This window comes from Mycteria americana, chromosome 3 (assembly GCF_035582795.1).
Source record: "Mycteria americana isolate JAX WOST 10 ecotype Jacksonville Zoo and Gardens chromosome 3, USCA_MyAme_1.0, whole genome shotgun sequence".
NCBI lineage: Eukaryota > Metazoa > Chordata > Aves > Ciconiiformes > Ciconiidae > Mycteria > Mycteria americana.
Genome location: NC_134367.1, coordinates 1590865 through 1606687, shown reverse-complemented (window position 1 = coordinate 1606687; position 15823 = coordinate 1590865). Strand labels below are relative to the sequence as shown.

At 50.4% G+C, this 15823-nt stretch overlaps 1 protein-coding gene across 1 annotated transcript; it reads left to right on the top strand.

The window, feature by feature from the left end:
• Positions 1 to 2276: 2276 nt before the first annotated feature.
• On the top strand, positions 2277 to 14217 carry NUGGC (nuclear GTPase, germinal center associated). The gene is given in 15 exon segments (XM_075497139.1): positions 2277 to 2559; positions 3576 to 3709; positions 4168 to 4224; positions 4226 to 4333; positions 6054 to 6211; positions 8264 to 8406; positions 9038 to 9142; positions 9801 to 9937; positions 10493 to 10583; positions 10910 to 10992; positions 11266 to 11325; positions 12007 to 12136; positions 12577 to 12678; positions 13806 to 14001; positions 14091 to 14217. Coding segments are annotated over 15 exon segments (1914 nt in total).
• Positions 14218 to 15823: the final 1606 nt, after the last annotated feature.

Below are 15823 nucleotides of genomic sequence, written 5' to 3'. Positions count from 1 at the left end.
TGACCTGAACAGTGCCGGTCCAAGCCCTGCTTGCATCGCCAAGAGATGGGGAAGGGGACATAGGTTTCTTGAGAGGAGCGGCAGGATTCCTCAGGATGGCCAGGACAGAGGGACAACAAGTCGACAGTGCTTTTAGAGAGACACCGTCCCAGCACCATGCAGCCTCCCTGCCCTGCGGGGTCGTGTAGGAAACGAGTGCAAGGTTTTATGGGAGAGGAGAGTGGTGCTTATCCCCCAAAACTTGTGACACTGGTTGGTTTGACCCTCTCACTCCTGCCATGGTTTCCTCATGTGTCCTCTCCCCATAGCTTCACAAGCATCGTGACCTGGGGGTCTGGTGGCATGGCCAGGATTGCTGGTGTGCAAGGCAGAGGGTGAGGGGCACCAGCAATGATATCTCTGGCGTTGCTCTTGATGGATGATGACAACGCATTCGTGGGCAGAGGTGCTTTGACTTCTAGAGCCATCGGTTGGCACCAGGGCGGGCATGGCGCAGCTCACGCATCTTACTGAGCTCACGTCACTCAGGGCAAGATGCTGGAGTCATGTCCAAGGTCAGCTAACAAACCTGGTGTTCCAGCCATGTCCGAGCAAACAGGTTGAAAAACACGGGGGGAAGGTTTCAGCGAACACCCGGGTGTCACTGCTGGTCCCCAGGAGCATCAGGGATGAGACAACAGGGAGATGCTGGAAAAAGTGCATCATCTCGGGGAAAAAAAATAGGCATGGTGGCTCTTCCATGTGTCAGGTCTGGTGGTTTCTCCCAGAAGTTGCCTGTTCACTGAGGTTTTACCTGGTCTCCAGCCCTTGGAGCCAGGTGGGGTGTAAGCATGGAAATTGTTGTTTCTAGCTCTCAAATTTATGTAAGATCTTAAAAACGCAACCTGAGGGCAACCCACAGAGGAAGGTCGATTGTTTTTTTGAAAAAAGAGTTTTTGAAGTGTGAAGAGGAAGCGGGTGAATATTCAAATGAGCGAGCTGGCCACCTTCCCGGGAGGAGGGTTTTACACGGCCTCGGATTTTGCTGCAGTTTCATTTCTGCTGTGCAAGAGGAGTTTCCAACAACTCTACAAATCTGAAGCTAAGAGAAAGAAATTACACAAATTTCAATTCCTTTTGTAATGACTTCTTTTGCGGTAATGCTTCTTCTTCCTAGGTAGTTGATATTTGAATGACTGTAGTTTGTCTAAATAACACGCTCTCTGATTTTAGCCTGATTAATTAATTAACACTGTATTTATTGACAGTAACTTTTAGGAAGATTTCTTTCCAAGGAAAAGGTTTAAGTCTCTCAGCACCTCTGCTGAAAATTGTTGGACTTGGTTTTCTTAGAGAAACTTTAGTCTGATTAAATCCAAGAAACTCTTTGAACTCTTGGAAAATTAAACTGACATCGTTGTCTCAAAACTCATGCTTTCAACCGAGGGCGTGCTGCATCGAGTGTTTACCTTGGTGGTGTAACAAGGTGGATGCTGTTTTATATTTCCTCTGCAAATTCTTTCATGATTTTCTCTGCGTAATCATTTCGCTGGAGTTCGACATGAAGCACTTTAGGTGAAAAAATGCCAATCAAAATCACCGGAAAAAAAAAAAAATGATGCATGGTATAAAAGGGTGTGCAAGGCAGAGGGTGAGGTTTTTTTTTTTTATAAAAAAAAAAATACTTTTTTTTAATAGTCATACTTTTTTTTAATAGTCCAGTTTTAAAGTGATAATTATCTGTTATCTCTAGGACTACTGTGATTAGCAGCACACATAAGGGTAGCAGCGTATCCAGGATGTGACAATTATAGAATCACAGAATCGTAGAGGTTGGAAAAGCCCTTTAAGATCATCGAGTCCAACCGTAAACCTAACACTGCCCAGCCCACCACTACACCATGTCCCTGAGCACCTCATCCAAACGGCTTTTAAATACCTCCAGGGATGGGGACTCCACCACTGCCCTGGGCAGCCTGTTCCAGTGCTGGACAACCCTTTCAGTGAAGTAAAATTTCCCAATATCCAGTCTAAACCTCCCCTGGCACAACTTGAGGCTGTTTCCTTTTGTCCTACCACTTGTTATTTGGGAGAAGAGACCGACACCCACCACCATCTTGCCTCATCTACTTGCAAGGAAGTATCTGTTTAAAAGTAAATTTCACGTCTGCTGTTGAGTCTGTCTTGTCAGTCTCCATGTCTCCAGCAAGTCTCTGTCTTCTCCCACTCCCGTGCATTAAATCACGCACCCACAAGTGGAGCTGACCCTCTTCCGAAGCACACTTTAAGGTTAAGCCATGGTGTCCTGCAAAGAAGCCAGAAACATAAAACTTCATAAAAGTCCTGCTGTGACCCCGGAGGAGGTAGCGGTGATGTCCTTCTCAAATCAAGGCAGTGAAGAACACGACTATGCTCTTCTCTCCCCTTCAGGAGGATCTTGCAGTACTTTCTTTTCCTGGAGCCACCACCTTTTTCAGAAAAAGCTTTCAGACTCCAAAGCTCTGCACAAGGCTGATCTCCTGTACATGGTCAGTGCCCAGGAGTACTGGAAGGGGAAGACGCTCAACAAGGAGGAAACTGGTGACATTGGGGTTTTCTCTCCGTGTGAAGCACGCAGGGACGCTTTGCACGCTTGCTGAGTGAAGCTAACCCTGCGGGAGGCATGGGAATAGTGCCTGGGTTTGGAGAGGTCCCTGGGAATTTCCTCTTCCTCCCCCCCCCTTCAAACTAGTGATCAAAACCAGTGCGGAGGCAAGAGATGATCCCTTGAGCACAGCCTGGCCTTGCTCCCCTACAATGGTTCTTCATAAGAGGCAGCGTATCGAGATCTTTCGGTTTCCCCGGTTTCTGCATCGTTCAGTATGTCCCGCGTTGAATCCATAGCATTCTTGGGTTTGCATCTCCACGTTTTACCATGCCAAATACCTTGCACTGCTACTGAGTACTTAAAATGGAATTGCGTTAAAACCATGTGAAGTGCTTTTGCTAAAACCCTTCTGGCTTGGCATGGATTTTTGCCCTGTTCTCTCCTCTTTTGAAAGCCTGGTCCTCTCTTTCACTCCGCTCAACGTTGGAGTGCTGGCCATATAATTATTCTATTACCTTTTGATCCCAATATTATTGTTTTCCCAGTCCTTCAGAACTAGGACCTATTGCTATAGCCAAGGTGAGACCTTCAGCATAAGCCTGCACTGGCTACGAATTTATCTGGTCCTTTGCTTATCTACAAAAATATTTTTCAGTGCTTTGTTTCTCATGCAACTTCCCATCCCCAAGGTGCTTGTAGAGTTCTGTGGGACCAACCCAAGTCCTCGTTGGACCAACCCATGCCCCCACATCCCCACCCTGTGCTCTGATGGACCGGTGCTTGCACCTACGTGGCTATGTGCTGAACCAGACCAGGCAACTGGTGTGGCAGAAGATGACTCCTTAAAGCCTTTCTAGAGATTCAGGATCTCCCATGGGCCTTCTCAGGCCGCCGTTTGTGAAACGCTAATGTCCCAGATGTTCTGCAGGAGGAACGAGTTTCCTTGGGGTCTTCAAGAGACGTGCTGCCCCCTTGCACTGCTAACTCCACCTTGCTTGCATGGTTTCAGAGATCCCGAAGCTGAGGGAGTACATCTAGACATTTTACGTAGCGCAGAAGAGGAACATACTGATGGATTATGTGACAGAGGTTTTGGTCATTTTCTCACTGATTCAGAGTCTCCAGTCCAACCAAGATGCATGGGTTTGTCCAGAACAGCTTCAGAGAATACCACTATTTTTTCTTTGATGGGCAGGTGGTAATGGCTCCAGACAGGATATTCTTCTTTGAGCAGGCAACTTGTGTCATGCGTTCCTAGCATGACACATATGCAAACTGCCGGCAAAATATCTTGCAGTGGGCTGACAAATGCAATGAGGCACTGCTGCCCAAAATAGCTGCACTCAGCTCAGCTTGACTGCATCTCCTAGAGCTTTGCCAACAAGAAGCACCCCGGGCTGTTCTCCAGCTCCCGGTGACACAGAGGGACAGTTTTCATCTACGTGTTTCTGAGCAATGTCCCTGGACTGGGGGAAGGGGTGGGGGAACAGGGGCAGCACTGGTTGCACTGGTTGCAGGGATACTTGCAGGGTTATGTTTACATTGCGTCCAGCATGAAGGTGTTCACTGATTTTTTTCCCCCCATTGTCCATTCATTTCAGTAACAGCATGTGAAGAAAAGTCACTTGAAGGTCTTAATTATGCAGAAGATCGTTGATTTTGGAGGAAGATATTGAGAAATGTTTTATACCTACCAAACAGCCACTCAATAAAGGTGTAGATCAAGCAAAGAGGTTGTATAAGGAAAGTATCCACAAGATCCTCAATGTGAGTATAAAGCAGTTTATTTGGAACCCTAGAATAATTTAGTTTGGAAAAGACCCTTGGAGGTCTGCAGTGATGGCTAACACCAACGCTAGGTCAGGCTCCCCAGACCTTGTCCAGGCAATTTTGAAAATCTCCAAGGTGGGAGCCTCTGCTGGGCTGGGTGGCATTGATGCCCTAAAACCAGCCAGCTCAGCGGGATGTCTCCCACCCTGGCTGGGTGGAGAGAGGGCTGACGCAGGAGATGGGGCACATCAGTACGCCAGTCCCTGAGTGACCTTGGGCAGGTTGCTAAGATCTGTCCCAGACCCACGCAGGGGCACAGAGGGTTCTGAAATGCTCTCGTTCCAGCAGCAGATCCTCCATAGCCCCATTCAGCTACTGCCCAAGGCTCAAGGCACCGTAGTTCAACGGGAAAATGCGTCCCAGTGCTGAAAGTCTTCTCCTGCACATGCTTGTGCCTAAACACCAGGCGTTTCTTTGCTTGTCCCTGTAGGAAGGCTTAGCTGGGTGGCAGCTGGCCCTGGCAGGAGCCATGCTAGCCCTGGGAGTCCCTTGCAGCGTCTTAGGGGTCTGCAGATCCGAAGACCATGACTTGCTTTTTCCTTTCTGAATTGCCTGGAATTCGAATGCAAACTCACCCGCCTTGATGCATTTTGGATGCTCGTGCTCAGGGCTGGCATGTGAAGGTCTGCTCCCTCCTTGCAGATCTTCCTCTCATGGTAGAGGATGACCCCCTTGAGCAGAGCAAGGGCAAGCCAGACTCTGTAACTTGGTGGCCAAAGCAGTGACCTGGAAGAGAGGGAAACCTGTTGCTTGATTAAAGCCCAATTCAGATTGCAACAACCACGGGATAAAACACTGCAGAAGCACGAGGCAGCTTAATGACTGTGGCTTTGTGGTGGCTGCTGCAGAACATGCTGAGACATGATGCTTCCTACACCCTTGCAAGGCAGCCCTGCATGCCGAGGCAGGGCGTTGCTTCTTCTGCAAGGCCAGATGCTAAACATCAGTGTGGTGGTTTAACCCCGGTGGGCAGCTCAGCACCACCCAGCCGCTCGCTTGCTCACCCCCGGCAGGATGGGGGAGAGAATCAGAAGTGTAAAAGCGCAAAAACTCCTGGGTCGAGATAAAAACAGTTTAATAGGTAAAGCAAAAGCCGTGTGTGCAAGCAAAGCCAACCCAGGAATTCATTCACTGCTTCCCATCAGAGGGGGGGGTTTGGCCATCCCCAGGAAAGCAGGGCTCCATCACACGTAGCGGTGACTTGGGAAGACAAACCGCCATCACTCCAACTGCCCCCTTTCCTCCTTCTTCCCCCCATTTTATTGCTGTGCACGATGTCATACGGTCTGGGATGTCCCTTGGGTCAGTTGGGGTCAGCTGTCCCATCCGCGTCCCCTCCCAACTCCTTGTGCACCCCCAGCCCACTCGCTGGTGGGGTGGGGTGAGGAGCAGAAAAGGCCCTGACTGTGTGTAAGCACTGCTCAGCAATAACTAAAGCACCCCTGCGTTATCAACACCGTTTTCATCACAAATCCAAACCCCAGTCCCATACAAGCTGCTATGAAGAAAACGAACTCTATCCCAGCCAAAACCAGTACAATCAGGCTATAAAAAGCCCAAGATACCTGGAGCTCAGGTCCCCTGGGCTTGCTTTGCAGATCAAGGTCGGGCATCAGCCCTGTCTGTGCCTTACTCCTCTGTGTTTCCCATCCTGCAGCGAGCCCACGGGCACCAGGGTTATCACAGGACACTGAAAGCCGTGTGCCTGAAGAAGGAGGTGTACACATCCCGGACCTTCTGCCGGGTAGACATCAATGACTGCCTGGCTCAGCCCATCTATGGAAAAATTGACATGAGTTTTGGAAACATATTCAGGTGACAGAGTCCCTTCCCTGCGTGAAGTCAAAGGGTGCAGAAAGGGGCCTCGAGGTGCCACGGCTCATCCCCTGCCCCACAGCAGGATGGAGGATCCAGCCTGTTTCTGATGGGTTTTTGTCCGACCTCCAGTATCGAGGACCTCGCACCGTCCCTAGGCAACCTACTCCATCACTCCATGAACCCTTGCACTAGAAAACTTCTCCTAACATCTAACCTTAATGTCCCAACTCTTTTATTCCTCAGGGTTATGGAAATAGGCTGTTGCTTTCTGCTTCCCAGTGTCATCTCCTTCATTGGAAGACTCCCGTGTTTCCCCTCAGCCTTCTCATGGTTGAACAAATCCACTTTCAGTCCTTCCTTGTAGGACTTGACTTTTCATTGCCCATCCACAGCCTGTCTCCAAGTTGCGTTCCCCTGAAGCACGGTGCAAAACCTGGCGTTGCTGCTCCGAGGAGAGAGGCTTGCGCAGTGGGATGCTCTTCTCACTTCGCACACGCCCTGGGGCTGTCACCTATTTTTATATCCACGCAATATCATTGATTTGCTGCCGTTTAAACCCTGCTGCTGCCAGGCAGCTCTTCCCCAGGCAGCATTTGCAGCTCTGGTGCATGGCTCCACGTGTACCTGCCCGGCCGGAGAGTGCCCAGCACTATTTGCTTTCCCACCACCTTATAGAAAATTGGATTTGCTTGTAGCCAAAGCCAAATTGGTTGGCATGAGTAGCCCAATCCAGCCAGTCCAGCCTGGTGTTTGCTCACAAATTACCCGTATTTACATGAGTACACACAGAGAGGATGGAGTGAGGAGGCACTTAGGAGGAGGATTTAATGAGAAGGTGGGACAGACTGTGGTGCTCAGGGGCAGGGCTTGGCCAGACAAGTGTGTTGAGCAGCACCTTGCACTTGATCAGTCCCTTTTCTCCCCCTTTCTCCCCATTTTCTCTTGTTTGTTCTCCCCCACCCGCCTCAATCCTTCCCAGTCCCCTCCCAAATAAATTTTTTGCCCCAATTACGTTTTCCCTAATGATCCTAGTTTTGCTACACGCTTTCCCAAACTTGGTATTTCTGATATCTTGGCCCTGTACGGTGTTGCTGATATGGGTACCTGGTCACCGCTGCCTTGCAAGACTCTGCTCCACCAACGCTCCCCAAGACTCCCTTGGGGTTCCTGGTGAAGTTTGACCGTCTCCCTCAACCAGACATGAAATTTTAGGGTGCTCTCTAGCTTTGGTCAGCTTCTCACCCTCTTAGATGTCATGTTCAGCAGTTTCTCTGCCATGCCCAGCAGCTTCTCATGGTCTGTTCAGGCAGCAGAACCTCAGACCGTAGCTGTCCACCCACATACATTTACACCCTTAGCACCAAGCACTGTCAACAATGATATAAAGCAGAGATAGTTCATGCTTCAGACAGCTTGAGATTTGCCTAGCAGACAGGAAATAGAAAGATGGGGATAGAAAAGAGAGACACTAGAAGAAGGTGAATAACCAGTGAACAGAGCTAAATCGAAGACAAGTTTTCATCTGGTTGCCTGCTTAACCCGCAGAGCATTGTGCCTCCTGTGGCTCCTGATTGCCCAGTGTCCAGCAGACTTGAGGAGCAGGGAAATGCCACAGCACCCCAAAACCTGGAACCATGGCATGTTGCGAGTGACTTCGGGTACCATCAAGTGGGACGTGAACATCATCCCAACCACCGTGTCCTGGAGGAGACCTGCTCAGGTCATTGCCGCAGGACCAGGAGAGCTTCCTCCAGCCAAGATGGACCGGGGTAGCATTTGTATCTTCAGGCTTTGGAAAGGGACAACTCATTGTGTCCATCGTTTGCTCCTTTTCAATGAAAAAAAATAACTAAGGCCACATCCTCAGTCTGGACTACCTAAAGGAAGTTTCCCCTTTCTGGGATGGTGGAAATCATGCTGCTCTGCTTGCTTTGTCCCACCCTGCATCCTATGGCTTCCCCTTGGCTTCCTGCTCCGTCAGGGTGGGGGGACGGTGGATGATACAACGCGCCTTTTTCTCTGTCCTCAATTAATTTATTACCCCAACAGGATCCAGATGGGTGCCTGCTCCACACCGAAGGCCTACCTTGACGCGTTCAAAGATGCCATGCAGCAGCAACTGCAGAAAGCCATGATGAAGCACCTGGTGGCTGACATAAAATACAAGCTCAGGTTCCTTCAGCAGGAGCTGCGCTTGCCTTGCGAGGGGAGAGGGAGGATGCCTGCGAGGGGCTGTACAAGCAAGGATGAGCACTAGGAGAGGGGACGGGGTAAAGCACAGTCTTTGTAGGACTTGTTGAGGCGATTAGCTCTGTTTCAAGGTGCTGTAGAGGTGAGAAAGGGAGATAGGAGATGTTCCACCTTGTCTTTAGCAAGTGTGGTATTGAGGAGGGTGTGGTGTCCAGGCACTCGTTCTTGTCTCCGGGCATAAAACTTCCCAGTTGGGCATTAGAACAGAACAGAACAGAACAGAACAGAGCAGAATAGAATAGAATAGAATCGAATCGAATCGAATCGAATCGAATCGAATCGAATCGAATCGAATAGAATAGAATAGAATAGAATAGAATAGAATAGAATAGAATAGAATAGAATAGAATAGAATATTTTCAGCTGACAGGGACATCTTCCATCTTCCATGTAAGTCAGAGCACAATGGAGAGGTGTTGCCCTCTGGCACCAACTGTTCCAGTCATCTGTTGAATGCCACACTTTAATTTAGATAGTCTTTATGAGATTCTTATTATCAGGTTGTTAGCGTAGATCATTTTTTTTATGACCGAAGCGATGGTGGCAAGCATTTGAAGTTATTCTTGCAGACAGACTTCATCATCAGGGAGACTGAAAAAGTCATCCTCCAGAAGAAAGCAGAAATCTACCACTCCCTTATCATACCCATTCAAAAGGACCTGCTGCCATGCTATGAAGGTATGACCAGTCACCTCATCTTTTCTTCATTTTATACTGAAGGTTCTTTTGGTTTTTACAGAATAACCCCCATACGGGCTCAGAAGAAGAGTCCAGGCTTACAATCTGCCTGTTGAAAGCCTGGGAAGAAATCCACAGGGCAAAAGGATTACTTGGTCATCAACTCGGAGAGATTTCTGAACTCCAAAGTAGATCGTGCTCAAATACAGGAAATTAGCTGCCTGTTTTACTCTAATACGCTAATTCTTGTAAACTACGGATTTTCCTCGAGAATTAATTGTTGTTTGTCTGTCTTTGAAGGGCATCCTTCATGTCTCCTTTAGCACCCTAAAGTAATAAGCTCATGAATTCGTTACTGCCTTCCTTTCCCGTCAGTAGGTGGCACACTCAGAAAATGAAAAAGATAAAAACCCAGAATCCAGAAGTCACTCATGTTTGCTTTAGGAAGACACCTTAATTACTTGATTAGTTAATTCTGAAAATGGACTGCTGGGCCGGTTAGCCAAGCCTAAGCAGGGAAGTGTCCTGGAGATGGGTCACCTCCAATACCGCAGTGTGAAGCACTGCGTTTTCCTTTCCCAAACCACACCGCTGGCCCTCCTCCCCATGGGCATCTTGGCTGTGGATCTCAGTGTGGCAGTCGCCACTTTACCAACAGATGCTGCCAGGCGAAGTGGAGTACGAGCCTACAAGAGGATGCAAACCGTCCTTAGCAAGGGTATAAAGAGAGAGTTGGAAAGGGGGATGCTTGAAAAAGCACAGGTGAGCATGAGAAGGCACTTCCAGGACCTGAAGGTAGGTCGTGCACCTTCTTGTTCCTTGGGGACCTCTCTGCAGCCACGGGTAGTGTTTGGGGCTACAGGACAACATCCCAAAAAAGGATCTGGTGAACACGTGTGTGGTAACGTGAAGGCATCTCCTTGCAAGGCGTGGGCATCAGGAGGCTCTTACCTACACTGGGAGGCCACCGCTGACATTGCTTTTGCAGCAGGAGTCATCTCCGGTGGTGCCCAGAAGCGTTCTTAATGTCATTAATCTGTCATTACAGCTGCTCACCAGTGTTGACCCAACTTAGCGCAAGGCACTGATGTGGGTCTGAGCCCCGTACTCGATGGTCTGCCCACAAACACCTGACTTGACTAGCAGTTGTCATCCATAATTGGCACCTACAGCACTCCTATCTTCAAATTAATAATGATTTGAGCTTTAGAGTAGCTCAAAGCTGCTTCCTCTGTGTCTGAGAGCTCCTCAGCCCCCGCAGGCAGTAACAGTGGGGCCTGGGGGGCCGGTGGGGTGAGTGGCTCCAAGCCCTGTCCCCTCCCTATGTGCTCGGCCGTGTGATGGCTGCAGGTGGAGATCATCTAGAAGATGGAGAAGGACTTCTCCGACATGCTCAGCCTCGCCTTTTGCCCACGGGACCAATTCAACAGCAAGCTGCCAGGTACGGTCCCGGTGCACCGGCTTGGGGGGAGATGTTTTGTGCAGTGCACGCAGCCCCAGGTCCTGCACCCCCATTTTGGAGGTACGGCAGGGAAAGGCAACAGGACAACAGGGCTTCCCAGCTGTGGTATTGCCCAAAAGCTGCCCGCTCTTCTGCAAGTCACCTTTCTCTTGCTGTGCTCCAGTTCCCAAACCTTAAACACCGAACAGCCAAACCCCGTAGGAGAAATGAGCTCCGTGAGTATGGTGGATCATTTCAGGAGCAAGGAAAGGTGAGAGGTTTACCATGAACCAGCTGTCTTTAATAGATTTCTCTTTTCTTTGCAGACTTGCAGAATGAGTTCTTCTTCATCCACACCATTCACGAGAACCTGCATTCAGCCAGAGATGCTCAGAGTGCCGCAGGGACCGTCTGAGATGGTTCGGTTTTATGATTCATGTCGGTGGCTTGCTCTCTTTACTCTGTGGGTTCATAAGCAATCACTTCAGGTGATTTTTTCCCCCCTATAAAAGCAATTCCGAGGTATTTTGTGTGCATTTTATGATACTGCATAAGTAAGAGTCCTGTGCAATCCCCAGGCACCTTGCCCCTGCGTGCCATGATGAGTCCCACACCCTTCAGCAGTGACCTGCCATCCCAAGGTTGCTCTGACCTTGACTCCTCGTGATGGGTATCACCCTAGACCGTAGGGCTGATGCTCTCCCAGGAGGAGCGGGATCGGGATGTCCGTGTCTCTGACCAGGTTATTGGGGTCCCCCCAGCCATCACACCTCTGTGCTCCTTCATGCTTGTGGAGACGAGCTTTTCACCCCCTAACCCACCATGCTTACCTGCCAAATGTATCCTGATTTCACCCGCCGTGCTTATATCTCTTTTGATACTTTGGATTTTGCTAGTAAAATAAAAATGTTCAGAACAAACTCGCTTATACTTAGCGTACTCCCGTGAAAGACACGCTTGGATAAAACCAGCCCCAAAGAGCTGCTTGGGAAGCGCTTCCCTCTGCAAAATGACCCGATGAAATGGGTTTAACAATTCCAGAGGAGGAAAGCAAGGCAGAACCTCTGGGGTCTTCAAAGGAGAAACGGCACCAGCAGACAACCAGCCTCGCGGCGGGGATTTCACAGCGAGGACAACACTTTTATGGCAAAGGAAAAGCTCACGAGAGACGGAGAAACATCTGGAGGGAGCACTGAGAAAAAGCTAAGTGGGGAGGACAGGGGTGCAAAAGCAAACATGGGAAAAAGCTGTGCAATACCCTTGTGGGAAGCCCCTCGCTGTGCTGTGGGGAGCGTGTGCCCATTGATAATTAACCTGCTGCGGTGTCGTAAACGAGCGTCCGTGTCGCGTTCCTTGTTTGAAACCCAGGGCGACTTCTGTACAAGCAAATTAATTCGTGCTAAGGCTGGTTATGGCCCTCTAGTCACGTCAGGATGCTGTGCCCAGGTACGGCGTGGAGGTCCTGACCAAAGCCCCCAGCCCCAGGATTGCTTTGGAGAGGAGAGAGCTTAGCAGAGTGGCCGTGGCTCTGGCCAAAGAGCAGCCCTGGGCAGGTTTAATTTAGCCCTAGAGCCCTTTCTACGGAGCAATGAGAAAGAAGGAGCCCATGAATTTTGGGGTGGGGACACTGCTGCATGGCTTCTACGTAGGGTGGGAACAAGTGATGGCCGAGCCCCCACGAACTGGTTTTGTTCCCCTGGATGTTTCCCAGGTGGGGAATCAGCCTGCCCCGGCTTTCTGCTCACTGAAAGCAGTTCCAGGGCTGACCCTGCCTTCACACCTCGGCCAAAAGCCAAGCAGCCAAATTTCTGGGGGAGTCTGAGCTTCAAGCATCCCAGGGGTAGGCTTGGAGGTAGCGAGGATGCTTGGCCATGCCTCTGGACCCCAGCCGAGCACGCTCATCTCCTGGCTGGTCCACATCAAGGAGCAAGCCTTCTCCTGGCTTTTCATCCCCAAATCTTGCGCGTCTTTACCATCCCCCTGACTTTCATAGGGTGTAAAATGGTTTCCCCTGCTCTGCTGCTGATCCAGCACCCTGGGGCAGCTGCGCTGGAGGCTTCCTCGGCTAACGAAGCTGTTCTGTGCCATCGAAGGGGTGAGTGGTGAGCACTGGTCACGATCCAGTGCCTGAGCGATGACACCAGTGACATCAGCTGAAAAATGTCTTACTTATCTTCTTTTTCTCCCTCAAGCGGTTCTTGAAATACAGATGTCTTTGAGGTCTTATCACCGCTCCTCTGAGCACAGCCTGGTTGTGGAAAACCAGGGACAACCTGGGGATGATGAGGACTTTGGGACAGGGGGATTGAAACTGCAGAGGCTCGAGTTGAGAGGGCAGCCTGTGCCATCATCTGCTCTGCTTCTACAAGCACAGGAGGGGACCTTCCCCAGGCTTCTGCTGCCCTCCACGCCAACTCATGCCAAATTATTCTGCTTTCACCCACTTGCAGATTTCTGAAGGATAAAGCTTTCCAAGTTCAACCAGATGCCAGGACCTGGGAAGACACAGCATCTTTTAAACTGCATTTCCTAACAGAGGAATGGGCTTTTTAGAGTTTCTCCACTTTGCTTGGGGACAAAACGTGTGATCACCTGTCCTGGTTTCAGCTGAGATAGAGTTAATTTTCTTTATGGTGGCTGGTACGGGGCTATGTTTTGGATTTGTGCTGAAGACAGTGTTGATAACACAGAGATGTTTTAGTTGTTGCTGTGCTGGTCAAGGACTTTTCAGCTTCCCGTGCTCTGCCAGGTGCAGAAGAAGCTGGGAGGGGGCACAGCCAGGACAGTTGACCCAAACTGCCCAAAGGGCTATTCCATACCATATGGCGTCATGCTCAGTATGTAAAGCTGGGGAAGAAGAAGGAAGGGGGGGATGTTCAGAGCGATGGCGTTTGTCTTCCCAAGTCCCCGTTACGCGTGCTGGAGCCCTGCTGTCCTGGAGATGGCTGAGCACCTGCCTGCCCATGGGAAGGAGTGAATGAATTCCTTGCTTTGCTTGCGTGCGCGGCTTTTGCTTTCCCTATCAAACTGTCTTTATCTCAACCCATGAGTTTTCTCACTTTTGCTCTTCCGATTCTCTCCCCCATCCCACCGGGGGGGAGTGAGCGAGCGGCTGGGGGGGGCTTGGTTGCCGGCTGGGGCTGAACCACAACATCACCACGGGGAGCGGGGATGGGATGCCTGCATGAAGGTTTCTTCACCCAAATGTACCATTCGTTTTAGGGAGCTACCCTTGTGGCAGTGTGTCCATCATGCCGATCTTGCTCTGCTCTTTCTGCCCTTTCCTTCAGTGTCCAACAAAAACCACAGCCAGGAGCGATTTGCCTGGCGAAGGGGACTTTGGGGCTGGTCCCAGGTTTGCTATAGTCTCCCCGCTTGGGCAAAGGCTGTCCTCAGGGATTTTGGGACCTGAATTCAGGTCTGTGTCAAGGCTGATTAGAGAAAGCTGGCTAGGAAAAGACTTTCAGAGTAGAGGGATTTTGACACCCATGCATTTTGGGTGTGAAGAGCTGTGCTGGCCATCCCCAGCTCCTTGGATGCCCCTTGCAGCTCCGGTGAGAACGGGCAGCAGAGTTTAGGCAGCTGCCTGCCCCGAAGTAGACATCTACCCCAGGTCAGGCGAGCCACCACCTAGACCTTACCTCCAGGGATTATGAGGGTAATGAGCTCAAATGTCCAAACCTGGGTGATTTGACTTTCATCCCTATACACCTTTAATTCAGGCTTCAGAGACTGATTTCTCCCAACGTCAGTGATAAGAGAGCTTAGATTATTTACTATGAAGCTTTGTAACTCTATTCACACCTGGTGGGGCTGTGATAATGAGGACGTCCTTTCAACGTGAAAAGGTGCAGAAGGTGAAAATGCAGCTGAAATACCCCAAAAGTGACCGAGAATGCTGCAGGAGGAACAAGAGGCTCTTAAAAACTATGAGTACGAGAAGCCACGAGTGCATGCCAGCACCGGGGCAGGCCAGGGAACGTGCCTAACACGCGGCAGGTTTTGGAGAGGGATCACAGCCCTGCCTGTAGCGGAGGGAAGAGAGGCAAGAAGGCTGCAGCAGCGCTCAATCGTGACCATTTCTATGGAGAATCTGGTCCCCAGATCCTGATGGAGCGATCTCGGTACTGTCCGAGGAGCCAGAGCATCCCATACCGGTCCCCCATGCCTGCAGCCACTCATTCTGATTGCTTCCCCAGCAAAAGGGCCCCTTGGCCCTGGGTGTCTTCCCCACCAAACTGCATTGAGCAGAAATAATGGGAATTCTGCAAATAATACAAATCTAGCTCCAAGGTTTAGCCATGCTCAGAGGGTTTGGCAGAGGCTTGTTTCAAGAGAGAAAAATAAAACCAGGAATTGCCTACTTGGACCGATCCAGAGGGATGCATAAAGCAGATTTGGCTCCCTGACAGCTTCCGCCCATAAGGAAAATGAGCTGTCCTTCTTGGCATCCCACGGAAATGTCAGAGGAGGGATTATAGCCTGGAGCAAAGTAGAGGGAAGTCCAACAGGGTCTCCCGGGACAGAAGCCAGGAGCGAGTGGAGAGCTGTGTGCCGTCTCCTGCAGAGCCCCTGGGAGCTTCTCCCACCTTGGAACAGGCCAGCCAGGGTTTGGAGCAGGAAAAGAAGGGGAGGGTAAGGATGTTAGAGAGCAGAGGCCATGCTGCAGAAATAGCTCCTTTGGGAGGTGTTGGTGGTGGAATTGCTGTATCTAGCAAGGAGAAAACTCCCCTGATATGTGCATCTGCTGTGGTGGTCTGCATTCAGACTCCATCTAAGGAAGAAATGTTTTATGCTGAGGGTGGTGAGACACTGGCCCAGGTTGCCCCGAGAGGTGGTGGATGCCCCATCCCTGGAAACATTCCAGGTCAGGTTGGCCGGGGCTCTGAGCAACCTGCTCTGGTTGAAGATGTCCCTGCTCGTGGCAGGGGGCTGGACTGGATGGCCTTTAAAGGTCCCTTCCCACCCAAACCATGCTGTGATTCGATGATTCTATGATTTCTCCTTGCACCCCTCCTTCAAGTCTGCCTTCGACCCCATCCGCATGGGGCTCTTTGGCACCTTCGTGCATTGAGCCCCGCTGAGCTCTGGTGGGCAATGCTGAACTTGGTCTGTTTGGGACAACCCAAGGGAAGACTGGGGAAAGAAACAGCTTTCTCCTTTCTGCTCCACACAGCTGGACTTGTCTGGAATAAAGGTCTCTGGGCAAGCTTGTGGGTGGAGGGGGCATTGCAGCCCCC